Source organism: Nothobranchius furzeri, chromosome 18 (assembly GCF_043380555.1).
Source record: "Nothobranchius furzeri strain GRZ-AD chromosome 18, NfurGRZ-RIMD1, whole genome shotgun sequence".
Lineage (NCBI taxonomy): Eukaryota > Metazoa > Chordata > Actinopteri > Cyprinodontiformes > Nothobranchiidae > Nothobranchius > Nothobranchius furzeri.
Window position 1 is genome coordinate 40,660,446 of NC_091758.1, and position 13,614 is coordinate 40,674,059.

The following is a 13,614-nucleotide window of genomic DNA, read 5'->3' on the forward strand; positions in this document are numbered from 1 at the left end:
AACCTTTGTCGGCTGTGCTGAAGAGAAAGGTACAGAACCACATTATTTAAGCAATTAGCTGCGTGTTCTCCTGTCCTCTGTCCTCCGGGCCACACACACACACACACACATACACGGGACTGTCTCAGCTGTTATTTTCGTTAAGGAGTGTGCACGTACAGCATGCGCGCCTCGTGCACGAGCCTACTATTGAAGCTGCCGTTACGCTTTTGGCCTGAGGGGGCGATCACGAGCATAAAAATTCAAAAGTCCGTAAAATCCCTTTAAAGTTTGTCATTTTTAGCATGTGAACAAATAACAGCGCAAATAAAAAATGATTGTTTTCTATCAAGTTCTTGTATAAAGTTTGCTGTGGTTCAGACTGTGACAGATACTAATCCTGCATCCTTATGTTCATAATTTGTCCTGCTGCTAATAGTTCTATACATTTTAATAAATCACACCCAGGCTCTGTCGGGTTCCTTTTAAAGCAGACTCATCAGGAGATCAGGTGCAGGATTCAGGGTGAAATGATGCATTTTAGTTATTTATTGAATCATTTGACATGAATTTAATATTAAATGCTGCGTCAGGCTGCAGCGAAACCGCAAACGACCTCACCGGAGCGTGGTGACGTAACAAATGTGAGTTAGGAAACAAAAGGAGGGAATCTGTGTTCAGCTTCATCAGTTTGAGGAACATCTTTGCTGAAACAGGCTGCTGCTGCACGCTTCCACCTCCTCTCAAAACGAGACATCCATTAATCATCCCCCAGATCCACTCATCAGCAGCTTCTTAGTTTGGTTTTTCTGGGACTTAAACCAAAAGGAAAACCAAAGGAGACGTAAAAAAGGAAGCCAAGAATCGTTTTGTAGAAACTGGATTATACAGATTAAAATTTTAGACAGATTTAATAAAAATCAGGTTTGAATGACAGCTTTTCTCATGTCTGTGCCTCTGATTTCAGATGAATTTGAAACGAGGACAAACCCTTTTCATGGTATCCGTGGGTCCTTAGAAAGTCTTAAATTTGCTTTTCCATATTTAAGGCCTTAAAAATCCTTGAAAATGACAAATAATCCTTAAATAGTTTCCAAAGGTCTTAAATTACCAAAGATCCAACAAACAAGATTATTTTATTTCTATAAGATTTTTGTGAATTTCTAGTTAGTGTTCAGCATTTTTTGTGTATGATGTTGCCGTAGACGGAACCGTACACATTTGGTTGGTTGTGAAAGGGGGGCTATTTTTAGATGAGCACATTAGCTGGTTAAGCTAGTGGGAGCTTGCGCCATGGGGAAGTGCAAGTTTAATGGTAACTGGATGGTTAATCCCACGTTCGCCACGTGGTTAGCACCGGTTCCAGGCAATAGCTGGAAATTATAGCTTAAATTTAATTAAAAAAAAAAAAAAGCTTAAATTTGGTCAAAGTGGCCTTAAAAAAGGTTTTAAAAAGTCTTAAATTTGGTTCCCTTAAACCTGCAGATACCCTGCCTTTTGCTTTTCATGCACGCTTCTTTAACTCTGTAAACCGCCATAACTGTGTGAAGCGGTGTGAACTCTACAACCAGACATCACACACTTCCTGTCTCATGTCTCGTCAGCTCGGCTTCAAAACTCCTGAAGCGCGCGACGCCTCTGCCAAGTGTGTGAGACGGTGTGTTTGTCCTCCTCCAGGTTCCGTCCACGCTACGTCCATCGCAGCCAGCCGGGTGGAGCAGGCTCTGTCGGAGGTGGCCTCCTCCCTGCAGAGCAGCGCCCCCAAGCACGGACCCCTCCACCCCTGGATGACCCTGGCTCAGATCTGGCTCCATGCAGGTGTTTTATTCTTATTTCAGCTCTTAATAAACAAAACCTACGTCACACACTCATCCGATTAAATAGGTGCGTTTATTAACTTTGAGCTACTGGATGGAAGAAACTCCTCGGGTGTTCTTTTAGCTTCTGAGGAGCACAAACAAACGTTTGTTTACACGTTTCTTGTTTTCCTGAGGTATTTGTAGAGGAGTCATGTGAGTTTAGCTCTCGATGATTACCGCACTAATTCTGCCCTTTTTCGCATGGCGGGCTACCTCAAACTAACTGCAGCGATGTTCGTTCGGTGTGCAGGCATCAGCTCCTGTCAGAGCTCTTTGATCTGACATGCATTAGATTTCCCTCTCGCCGCCGCGGAGCCCTGATCCTTCTCCCTGCATCAGCAGCAGACGACGCAGACCCAAACGTAAACAGAGCGAAGAGTACTCATAAACAGATGCGCGCACGCACACACACACACACACACACACACAGAAGCCGTTTGTGCTCCTGTTTATCTCTCCAGCTGCTTCCTCTCATCGGGCGGTCATTTCCAGCTTGGCGACACAGTTAATGTAATCAGCAAATTGGAGGCAGATAGAGGGAGCGTTCATTTCCTCTCGGCCTCTGTCCTTCTCCGTCTTCATCTCCAGGACGACACAATAAAACTTCAGGTGGTTTTGAGTTAGCAGAAGCTTCTCTGACCGATCCCGTTGCAGATTAGGAGTGATGCTGTGCTGCTGTTATCTGCTCTTTTTTTTTCAGCTTTGATTTGTGGTTGACAACATTCCAGACTCCCGTTTGGGAAGCACCCAATGAGGTCCTAACTCCGAATCGGCTGTTTTGACTTTGATCGCACCAAACTTGATTTATTTGAAATGCTTGGTGAATAATTCTGGCTAAGTCGTTAAAATGTCCTTCCTCCGACAGCTGAGGTGTACATCGGCATGTCGAAACCTGCAGAGGCCACGGCGTGCACTCAGGAAGCATCCAACCTCTTCCCCACGTCCCACAACGTCCTGTACATGAGGGGGCAGATAGCCGAGCTGAGGGGCAACACGGACGAGGCCAAACGCTGGTACGAAGAGGCCCTGTCCATCAACCCGACCCACGTCAAGACCATGCAGAGGCTGGTGAGGCGTTCACTCAGGCTGGAGGGGCTTTGTGCACTTTATTTAATTACCCAGAATCCTTAGGGACGGCTCTGTTGGACTCTGCGCTGTGTTTGTTTGTGCGTCCAGTCCCAGATCGGAGCGGTTTATAACCTGCAGCGAACCTTTCCGCATCACAGCCGAAATAACCTCATCCACTTTCACTAATTTGAGACTCGCAGGCGTTGATCTGAAGGTTCAGCCTAACAAAGACTCTGCTTGTTCGCCCAACCCAACTGGAAACATTCCTGGAGAAATTCCCCACAGACTTCCCGTCCGAAAGGCTGAATCCATGCACACAGCACAGACCTGGAAAAAGCTAATTAAATCTGTTGGCTGTGAGTTTCAGGAGGCCCCGAGTCAGCCGGGGTCAGGATCAGCAGAAACTTAAAAAAGCTGAAACTGCTGATGCCAATCCCGTGATCTGGACAAGCAGCAGACGATGAAACTAGTGATATCTGAATGATATAAACTCTGCACAGGTGATTCACCTGGAGGATAACGTCTGAATCTCTCTGCAGGGTCTGATTCTGCACCAGCTGCAGCGCTACAGCCTGTCTGAGAAAGTCCTGAGGGATGCTGTGCAGGTAAACAGGTAAGGTGTTGAGCTGGCAAAACCCACTCCTCTGACCCAACTTCTTCATCCTGAAACGGGAGCGCCAGAGCTTTTGTTCTGCAGAGAGCGACTCACAAAGCATTCATTCATCCTAGAGATTAATCTGTTTTTAATCCCTCTCCTTCCCCGTCAGCACGGCCCACGATGTGTGGAACAGTCTGGGCGAAGTGCTGCAGGCTCAAGGGAATGCCGCCGCCGCCACCGAGTGTTTCCTCACTGCCCTGGAGCTGGAGGCCAGCAGCCCCATCCTGCCCTTCACCATCATCCCCAGAGCACTATGAGACACGCCCTCACGCACGCCTGCATGCACTCTTGTACAGCCTGTCTCACGTTGTATATAATGCAAATAGCATCACTTCCTTCATTTGTGTGTGTTTGTGCTGAAACATGTGTTTCAGTCTGTGTGCGTGCACCGATGTGCACGTGTGCCAACACGTCTCGTTATGGGTGTAAATACGTTTTTCTTCTTGCATTCGAAAGCTTTATTTTACACATCTAATTTAGTCTAAAGACAAATATTTGACTAAAGCAAATTGGCAGAAAGTCGTTTGGGTTTTTACGAGTCAACACTTGAAGTTTATTTGCTTTACTGGTTTTTTTGTTACCATGCAGCCAACTGATCATTCAGCAAATGCCAAAAACGATCTGGATGCATTCAGTGTTTTTATGGAGTTTTAATCCAAAACTCATTTTCTTTATTCTGTGACTTCCTGTTTGTTTACAGATCTGTGGAGTAAAAGTACCTGCAAAAGTTACCGATAACAGAAGTTTGGTTGTTTTTATGGCGAATCGGAGGAATCTGTTGCTTTGTTTTCCAAGCCAAAATGCTCCTGTCATTTTTATTTGACAACGTGTACATTTGATTGTTCCTCGTGTGTTTTTATTTTAGAGTAAATTATTATTCTATTTTCCAAAGTGGAGCTGCGGGAGGAATGTGATGAACAGGTTGATCAGTCAGTGAGTCCTTTTTGCTGTAAATCAATGACTGAAATTAGAATAAATAATAAATAAAGCCATCGCTGGTGTGATATGGATCCGTCTGATCCTGTGTGGGATTTTCTGACGGTGACCTCAGGGACATTGGTGTGTGTTACGCTCAGGTGTGTCTTTTGTCCTGCAGGATTACAGCACCGACCCCCACCTGTCACCGAGCATTAACCCTTTCCCTGCAGGAATACATAAACGTTTAAAATAGGAATTCACACCTCGTAGCTCAAACTAACGGTTGTTAACCATTCACCACTTCGCATTTTTACTTGGGTCAGCAAATATTTAGTTTTCTACTTCAGACTATTTAAACTCTTCCTAAAACGAACTGTTATGAAATGTATCGAGGGAAATTTAGCTGACCCAAATAAATCCAAACCAGAACTTTCTCTGAAATCCTGAAGCGGTGCCGCAGCTGACTGACAGCATTTGGAGAAATGATCTATGGAACTCCAGTTAGTGTGTGGCACACATGGAACACCTCCTCCTACACGCCACCCGCTCGCTGAACGAGAGCCGTTTGCGACCGGGCCGAACCGCGCGCCCGAAACAAGTTCAAGCTTCAGCTGGCGTTACGGATGAACTCGCTGGATCTCCGGCACTTTTCATCTCGGATGCTATAACTGTCACACTCCCACGGTTTTCTGCTGCCCATTCCTCCACCCACCATCCTGGCCAGGCTTCCGTTGCCTAGCAACAACTCATCTGCAGACATTCTTGGCGATAAGGAGAATTCCTTAAGACACCCCCAGAAGAAAAAATCCTTTTGCCCCCTTCAGTGAATAGAAAACAAGGTTTACGTGAACCGGAAAGACGAGCGCTTTTTTTTTGTTTGTTGGATAATTTTTAAAATATTCAAGTTTTCCACTGCAGGACATTGTGTGTGTGCACGCACGCGCACGCACGTGCACACACACCAGCAGCTCTGATCATTGTGAAGAAGCAGAGTGAAAACACAAATCCTCTTAGTTAATGATATTTTATTGGAAAAACAAAATGTAAAGACTAGCATGTACAACTTGGAATGCAGATCAACTGAACCAAATAGAACAGCTGAACTGGACCGGGCCGGGCCTCGCTGCATCCACACGCACACAGGCAAACCCACACAAACACAAATGCTGCAAAGCGCCGACCCCGTCCCCCTTAAAACTGAAACCCACACCCCCCTTATTCATACACGCACAGCTCTGAGGCGATACCTTGTCCCCGCGTTAGAGGAAAAACCAAGTTTACTCCCAAACGAAGACTCGTACTGGTGGTTGATGCAGATATCGCCTCAGAAACCGCGCTTGCACACAATCGTCCGTTAGGTCCCCCGACGATCTAAGACATTGCCGCCAAAAAGAGCTCGTTGCCCTCAAAAAAGGTAAACACACAAAGGATTGAAACGATTAACCTGACATGCTAAAAACACAATCTAAATCCACTTGATTCCATTTGATCTTTCTTAAAAATATCAGTCATCGCCAAGCGAACAAACGTGCTGCTGGTCTGCTCACTCCCATCCCTCTGACCCGTCCCTTCTGGGTCCCAGAAGAACATGAGCCCACATACTTGGGATCTCAACGGTAACTCATGGAACGCCGCATGCATGAAGAACAGGAAAACAAACAAAAACGGGAATAGAATAAAAGAAATGCAGTAGAACAGCCCAAATCATCAGGATATCAGGCGGATGGAACCAGCTGCTTGGAGGCCGTTTGCCTGACAAGTCAACATCTGATTGGGCAGCTCAGCACGGTGTGTGTGTGTGTGTGTGTGTACAAGCCAGAACATGCAGATTAATTTTGTCTTTTACCTTTTTTGAGCTTGTTTATATGGACAGATTTCCAGTTTTCCAACATTCAGTTTAAATTGTCTATACAGAACAGCATGAATAAATGTAGATTTTTGCAATAAGAGGTAAGTGAAACGTTTGACTGGTTGTGAGCTCGGTTCATTTGGCGGTCATCATCTGAACAAACTCTGGGGACAGAAAAAAAAAAAAAAAGTAGAATCAGAACAGTTTAATTGCGTGGAAATAAATTAGATTCACGAGGACTAAAGAAAAGAGCGGTGATTAGACGACAGGTCCTGATTTACGCCGGAAAACGATAATCAGAGGATGTGTGCTGCTGCGCTGAAGCCAGAGAGACACAAAAACGGACTCACAACCGTTTAAAGTGGGTCCACATTTGAACTGATGTGTAAATTTCCTTCAGCGACTTCAAGGTTGTTTCATACTAACTCACAAAAACTAAACTAGGAATGCTTCCACGACTGAGTAAGCTGGAAACTCTTGGGAGCGCGTGAAGTCGTTTGGGAAACTCCCTCCCAAATGGGCTGCAGCCCACTGAGATCCTGGCTACATGAACACGTATAATCCATCATCACGTACCTTCGTAGTTCACCTGCCCATCTCCGTCGATGTCAGCTTCCCTTATCATCTCATCTACCTCCTCGTCCGTGAGCTTTTCTCCCAAGTTTGTCATTACATGACGCAGTTCTGCCGCGCTGATGTAACCGTTGCCGTCCTGACGGGAGACACGCACAAACAAAAACACTTTCATGAACCCGAGTTTTACAGAAAAACAACGACCCAGAAAAGGTCTTGAACAACTAGTCTGCTGTGCTAAGCTTCCTGTAGTTCCCTCTCTCAACAGCAGGTGTCTCTACTGGAGAAAACAGCAGATCTTTAACAGGAAGTGTAACAGGAAGTGGATTCTTCGCAAACACAACAAGCCTCAACTTGTCAGATTTAGTCTTTGGCGCTTTTCCAAGCTTACATTTTCTAAAAGCGGTGTTCAGATGTTTTTACCAGATGAACGTGTAAAGCTTGGTTTATGCTTGACGCGTCCGCGAGGTTCGCACGGCAAAATTGCGTCATTTTAACAACCACGCCCCTCCACCGCACTGCCCAAATGTCCGCACTGCGCACCTAGGAAATTTTCTAACCACGCAGACGGTCGGACGTGGAAAAACTTGGCGGACTGGCAAGAACTAGTATGGCAGAGTTTGGTAAATACAGACATTTGTATGATTCAGCTCTCAGAGATCACCGTGATCAACATGTTGTTAATAATTCTTGGAGAGAAATAGCTCGCACTGTCGGAAAAGACGAGGACGCTGTTAAAAATGCTGGAATACCGTGTTGTAAACAACAGTAATTTCTACTTCTACTATGGTGTAGTGTTAGATGCATGCCGTAGAGCTCCATGCTGCCCCCTACAGTTTGGGAGAATATTGGCTCACCGCAGAGACAAGCCGCATGAACCATAAACGCTGCGAGTTGTGAAGCGCGTTCCATCCGCGAGCGGAAAGTGAATGCGTCGAGCATAAACCAAGCTTAATGCCCCATTAAGCGTCGACACTAATCACTACCGCCGGTTTAACAAGTGAACAAGCCGGTTAAAGCAACTCAACGGCAGCAGCGTTGTTTATTTGGACTTGTGAAGAACGCTACATTTCCAAACACAAACTCAACCAACACCTACTTTATCAAAAACTCTGAACGCCTCCCTGATTTCTTCCTCGCTATCCGTATCCTTCATCTTTCGCGCCATCATTGTTAGGAACTCTGGGAAGTCGATGGTCCCGTTGCCTTGAGGAAACAAATCAACCCACAAAGTAAACGTGAATATTTGTTCAAACATCAAAGTGATTTTTGCGTTCGGAGGCCACGACAGCGTACCATCGGCGTCCACCTCGTTGATCATATCTTGGAGTTCTGCTTCAGTTGGGTTTTGACCAAGTGACCTCATGACCGTCCCCAGCTCCTTAGTTGTGATGGTGCCATCTCCGTCCTTATCAAACAAGGAGAAGGCCTCCTTGAACTCTGACCAGAAAAGCAGACACAGGAAGGGTTGAACAGGACAAATCGGCCAACAACAGAACGGAGAAGCTGAAGTTTTGTCTGAACTTACCAGCGATCTGTTCTTCTGTAAGTTGGTCAGCCTGAAAGACATTTTTACATCTAATTAGACAAAAGGCTTGTAAGCAGCCGTCGACATGGAAACGGTCAGGTTTCCTACATTTTTATTTTGAACACATTTCTATCAGAAATACCATCATGTCGCTGGCTTTAGGGGGGAGCAAGCTGACATAAATGAGATGTTTTGAACTCAAATATCAGTCGAGCTAACTGAACCACGTTTCTGTGAGCAACCTTAATATCTTCCAAGTGGATATCGGTGAGGTCTGCCACCAGTTTGGCAGCTTTTGGTTCCGGTCTTTTGGCCACCCGGCCTCCAACTCTTCCATCCAGCCTTAGCGCTCCTGCTCCTCTGCGCTGCTTTAGATCCAGACCTCTTCCTGCACCAGTTACTCCCGTTTTCATGCTGAGACCATCCAGCGCCCCACGGACCATCACCAAGCCTTCAGCCAGGCACTCGGCCTGCTTGCCGTTCCGGACGCCCTGCTTTTTAACCTCCGACAGCTCTGCTTTGGTCCTCTGCAGGCAGCTCCTCAGGTCCTGCATCTCTCGAAGCAGGTTGTCCACGCGGCTGGAAGACGTGTCCATCAGCATCTGCAGAAAAGCTCTGTAGTTCCTCTCCTGCTGCTGGATCAGCTCCTTGAAGTAGTGCTCCTGCTCATCCAGTAAATCATAGACAGTGGACAGGCTCACCAGCTCATCTTCTGCTGGGTACACAGCCACTTTCTTAGGCAGCATAATGAGTGAAGACTGGCAGGAGGGACAGGATTCATGGGTTACAGTGGGAGGAATGGGTGGATGATAAAAATACCGGGCAGACATCAGTTGCTTTCAGAAGGGGAAAAAAAAAAAAGATGAAACAAGATGCAGTAGAACAGGATCGTGTTCCGGCTCTCTGAAAAGTCACATTATTGTTTGGGTTAAGAAAAAAAAAAGAAGATTATTGATCAGGTTGCTGGGTGAAGTGGACGTTTTAAGTCGACCTGAATCTGCAGGCCGTTAGACGGACATCTGAATGTTGATGAGGTGACTGGATAATTGCCAGATTTGTCTTTCAATCCTTCCAGAGGCTGATAGATGGCAGAGGTTTTCACAATCCCAGCAGATTACACTGACCTGACAGGTGACATCGGTCTTCCATGACATGGATGACAAGCTGATAGAACAGCTGGTCCTTCTGCTGACGCCGCCAAGGTTCCTTGTCCATCTATCTGGATCTCTGAATCTGACTGCCTACTCTTCTCCCTCTGTGGGTGTATGCGACCAGACACCGTTCCTCCCTCGCTGCGAGTGACTGCAGGTGGGTGACACTGCAGAGCTCCCCACCAGCTGTCCCTCCATATCACCATGTACTCCGAGATTGACAGTCAGGACTGAGCGGTACAGTAAATTATGAAGTTTCCACCTCCTGCAGTAAGTAGCGCAGTAGATGAAGTGTGTGTGTGTGTGTGTGTGTGTGTGTGTGTGTATGTGGGAGGTCAGGCTGGAGGACGTCCAAACGTGTCAGGAAATTAATTTAAAGTGTGTGAAAGTAACAGTGGCCCCACTAGGAGGGGGTCACATGAGTTGTGAGTGCATCTTTGTGTATGTGTTAATCTGCAGCCTGTCAGCTCACAGCTACGGTTGCCGCTCCTGGGGAGGATCAGTTCTCCCATCAGCTTGCCTCCTACTCAGCATCATGGTCACATCAAACAGACTTGACAGGAGCTCCGATCACACGCTTACAAGGTCTGAGGGGCGTGTCCCCGCTCAAACGATTCACCCTTAGTAGGGAGGAAATGCTCATTTCACACGGTCACCACCGCTAACCGACTCTAAAGCATTCCTCCCAGATGTTTAAGTGATAAAGACATACCTCTGCTGATGTATGTTGCACAATCTCAAACTGCAACTTTACATTACAGTTTCTACAGAAATGTCTCACCACTCTTACAAAGAGTCAAAATTATGTTTGAAGATGAAGTTACCAAACATTAAACTATTTTTCTATCTGAATAATCTGTCAAATGCATGAGTGTGGTCTACTTTTCTTTGACTGGGGATGTTTTAAACATAAATATACAAGATGGCAATAATGTGTATGGTGCTTAAACTGCACAGAAATCTGTATTTGTCCAAATAAGACTAGATTTATGTTCAAAAGTGAAACAGCAGACAGAAACGATCTGTGTGTGCGGCTAAGGGTGTTTAAAAAGCCACCAACCTTTTCAAATCCCTTCCAAATTGCTATCAAGGTATTATAATCTGACAACAGAGATCGTGTTTCTGGTGCAGCAGATGGTGCAAGCTGAGAAACGAGTGTGCACTGTTTACATTCAAAAACTGATGTGAAAATTCTTTCAGATTTAAATAAAATAACTGAAGAATGAAAGGTGTCTAATTTAATGATGCAGGTTCACTTCCAGGTAAAGATCCAGGTGTAATTAGAGCCAAATCATAGGTGTTGTGTAGTTTTACATTTAAAATGTGTGTATGAAAAATCCCTGTTGGCCAAACTGGATCACTATAAAACAAACACACTACAGGTCCTCCTGAGTAAAAGCTAGGAAACTTTAAAGTCCTTTAAAGACGGAGAGTCTAACATTTTGTGTCATCTGACAAACAGGATAGTTTTAATGGGATTAATCAAATAACTGGAAACACAGCTTTGATCTGGGCAAATTTAATTAAGACAAACCCAATTGCATATCGTGCTCCAATCTAGACTGAGAGGAGCTGATTTTTATTAAGCAGACTTTAGATAACAGGATTTACTGTTACAGGGAGTGGCAAGCGTACAAATGAACATTTTACTTTTTAGATCACAAACAGGAAAAGTCAGAACTGAGGATGGATTTGGTCAATAATCCTGTCATAGTTTCTCAGGATGTTTTAATCCACGCAAGAATAAGACTTCTGAACTTTCCTTTAGGTTAGTGACTGGTTTTATGGCCTCATGGTATCACTAGCAACAATGTTCCGTCCATGTTGGACTTTGACCAATCATGCTACAATGAGCTAATAGACATCACCCCTCAGGCCAGTTATCTTTAACAAAGCCCACAATCAGCTAAAAAAACATAGGTGGTTTAAATTCCGCAGTAAAGAAGAAGCATCCGTGAAGCAAACCAAGCCGTAAAGCAACAACCACGAACCGACGATAACGCGACTCGTTACCGGAAAAAAAGGACCATTCATTGAGGGTGTAGATTTAGCTCCGATGCTAGCAGCGCAAAGCAGAACCGCTACCGACTGAAACATTCGCATTTACCCCCAACGAGACGCTTCTCAACTACAGTGAGGACGGTTTGCGCGCAAATTCGGCGGTTCAAATTCAGTCCACCCGCTGTGAGAGACGGAGGTTCCGGGCGCCTCTACCACAATCCTCCCGGATAAACAAACAAACGTGATAATTGCTTAAGCTAGCTCTAATTCAAAGGAACGGTTCTTAAATACACATGAGGGTTTAGTACGGCTGATTAATACTCACCATGTCTGTGTGTGTCGGGTCGGTTCTCCTGCTAGCAGAACAGCTACAAGGAAATGGACGGATGCCACTGAACGGAGCAAGCTGAAGGCGGGCAAGCGAGGCGAACCACCGCTCTACGGTTGAGTGTATTCCTCCGCGCCGGGGGGCGAATTTTGTAGCTCTCTGCTCGTTGTTACAGATGATTGTTTGAGTTACTCTGCATTTATTTAGCTGTTAGAATAATACGTACTTCCGCAGAAAGCTGGTAAATTATTACACATTGTTGTATTTATTATTTATTCAAAAGAAGCTAGGGCTTCACACCTTTACCTGCAGGATTAGTTATTCTAGTCCAACACGTGTCTCACTTGGTCAAATCAAGTTATGAATTAAATCTGTGATTTGTTTAATAAAATGTCTGGATTTGTTATGGTTTCTAATGCTTCTAATGGTATTCCACCACAACAAGGATGCCTTTTACAAAAGACATTATAAATAAAAGAAACTATAAGTAATAATGGAACAGAATAGAGCTGTAGTACATCTGGAAACATTTTAAAATATGTTCTTATTACACTGATGTGTCCAAACCTTCATTTTTTTCCATTAAATGTAATTTTAGACTGCTTTTCAGTTTAACTTATTATAATTCTGCATTTCTGGGACTTGATAGATTCATAATGGTACACAGCATCAATAATATGACTAGAAATCCCACAGACTATTACATTCTATAAGTCGTTTGATTTAAATTAATTTACGAAGCCCTAGTTGGCAGAATGAGGCATTAAAGATTTTTTAATTCAGTCCCTATTAGGCATATATAATAATTATTATTATCTTTTATTATCAAATAAGTATTAGAATCCCTTCCTGCATATGCCTTTTGACTCTAGACCAGCTGGATGTTTGTAAGTTTTTGCTTCAAAATAAAACACTACATTTTGTAACATCACTGATAACTAATAGTCCAACACCTGTGGAATTACCTTTAAACAGTTTAAAGAGACAAAACACTTTGCTACGGATTAATATTGAACCAACAATCTATTGTTGGGATTAGTATTATTTTAATCGCTGATTCTGAATGTTTAAATGATCGAATTTCCCGCACGCACGCTCACACTGATAGTGGCGGACTATTTTATGTTACGCCTAGTTTTATTGAGGCGGAAGGATACATTCTGAGCGGTCCAGCTGACAGCAGTGGGGAGGTTTTTGGCTTTGCTTTTGAAAGGCATGCTCTGATTGGACAGGACAAACCCGCAATAGTCTGCTGATGTACGGAAGCCACCGATTGGCTGGGATGAATCTGCAATGCGTCAAACCACGGCGCGGCAATGAGGGCAGAGGGAGCGCCACCGCGGATGCCCCGTGATTACAAAAAGGGCAGGTGATAACTCACAGGTAATCTACAGGTGTGGTGAGACACACGGAGTGGATAATAAAGATGCATTTCCTTCACTTTAACATATATTTAGAAAAACATAAAAGGTCATTTTTATTCAAAGTTGTCATTTAAAAACTATAGTTTAAAACTTTTAAGTTGAAAAGAAAATCTTTGTCATCATTAGATCAATTTTCACTAGAAAATCACAGCATAAATCTAAATTAACATGTTTTTATATTAAAGAATCTTTATAACGTACATTTTTCAAAATCTTTAGTAACAACAGATCCAGGTTTTGGTTTAGCTTTACTTGAATCTGCTGTTGTCCTCAGAAGT

The 13,614-nt window shown here is 44.3% G+C and overlaps 2 protein-coding genes across 3 annotated transcripts in view; one reads left to right on the forward strand and one right to left on the reverse strand.

Annotated features, from left to right (window-relative positions):
* ttc7b (tetratricopeptide repeat domain 7B) overlaps window positions 1-4,026 on the forward strand; it is a 20,347-nt gene extending 16,321 nt beyond the window's left edge. For both annotated transcript variants that reach the window (XM_070547092.1, XM_070547091.1), the window contains 4 exons: window positions 1,657-1,797; window positions 2,704-2,906; window positions 3,446-3,519; window positions 3,674-4,026. In XM_070547092.1, the coding sequence (XP_070403193.1) occupies window positions 1,657-1,797; window positions 2,704-2,906; window positions 3,446-3,519; window positions 3,674-3,821 (566 nt within the window). In that variant the 3' untranslated portion in view covers window positions 3,822-4,026. The remainder of the gene's footprint in view (window positions 1-1,656; window positions 1,798-2,703; window positions 2,907-3,445; window positions 3,520-3,673) is intronic.
* A 1,842-nt stretch (window positions 4,027-5,868) lies between these two features.
* On the reverse strand, window positions 5,869-12,037 carry calm1a (calmodulin 1a). Its single transcript, XM_015975657.3, has 6 exons — window positions 11,910-12,037; window positions 8,433-8,463; window positions 8,201-8,344; window positions 8,004-8,110; window positions 6,908-7,043; window positions 5,869-6,495 (listed from the first exon to the last, which is right to left on the reverse strand). Exons 1-6 carry the CDS (start codon window positions 11,910-11,912, stop codon window positions 6,467-6,469), a joined length of 450 nt encoding a protein of 149 aa, XP_015831143.1. The 5' UTR covers window positions 11,913-12,037; the 3' UTR covers window positions 5,869-6,466.
* Window positions 12,038-13,614: the final 1,577 nt, after the last annotated feature.

What these genes read in the sequence shown, in the direction of transcription:
- calm1a (XM_015975657.3), bottom strand. An exon ending in CAACGAGGTGGACGCCGATG is followed by an intron (nt 8,111 to 8,200) that starts GTACGCTGTCGT and finishes TGTTTCCTCAAG; the next exon opens with GCAACGGGACCATCGACTTC. An exon ending in TGGGCAGGTGAACTACGAAG is followed by an intron (nt 6,496 to 6,907) that starts GTACGTGATGAT and finishes TTCTGTCCCCAG; the next exon opens with AGTTTGTTCAGATGATGACC.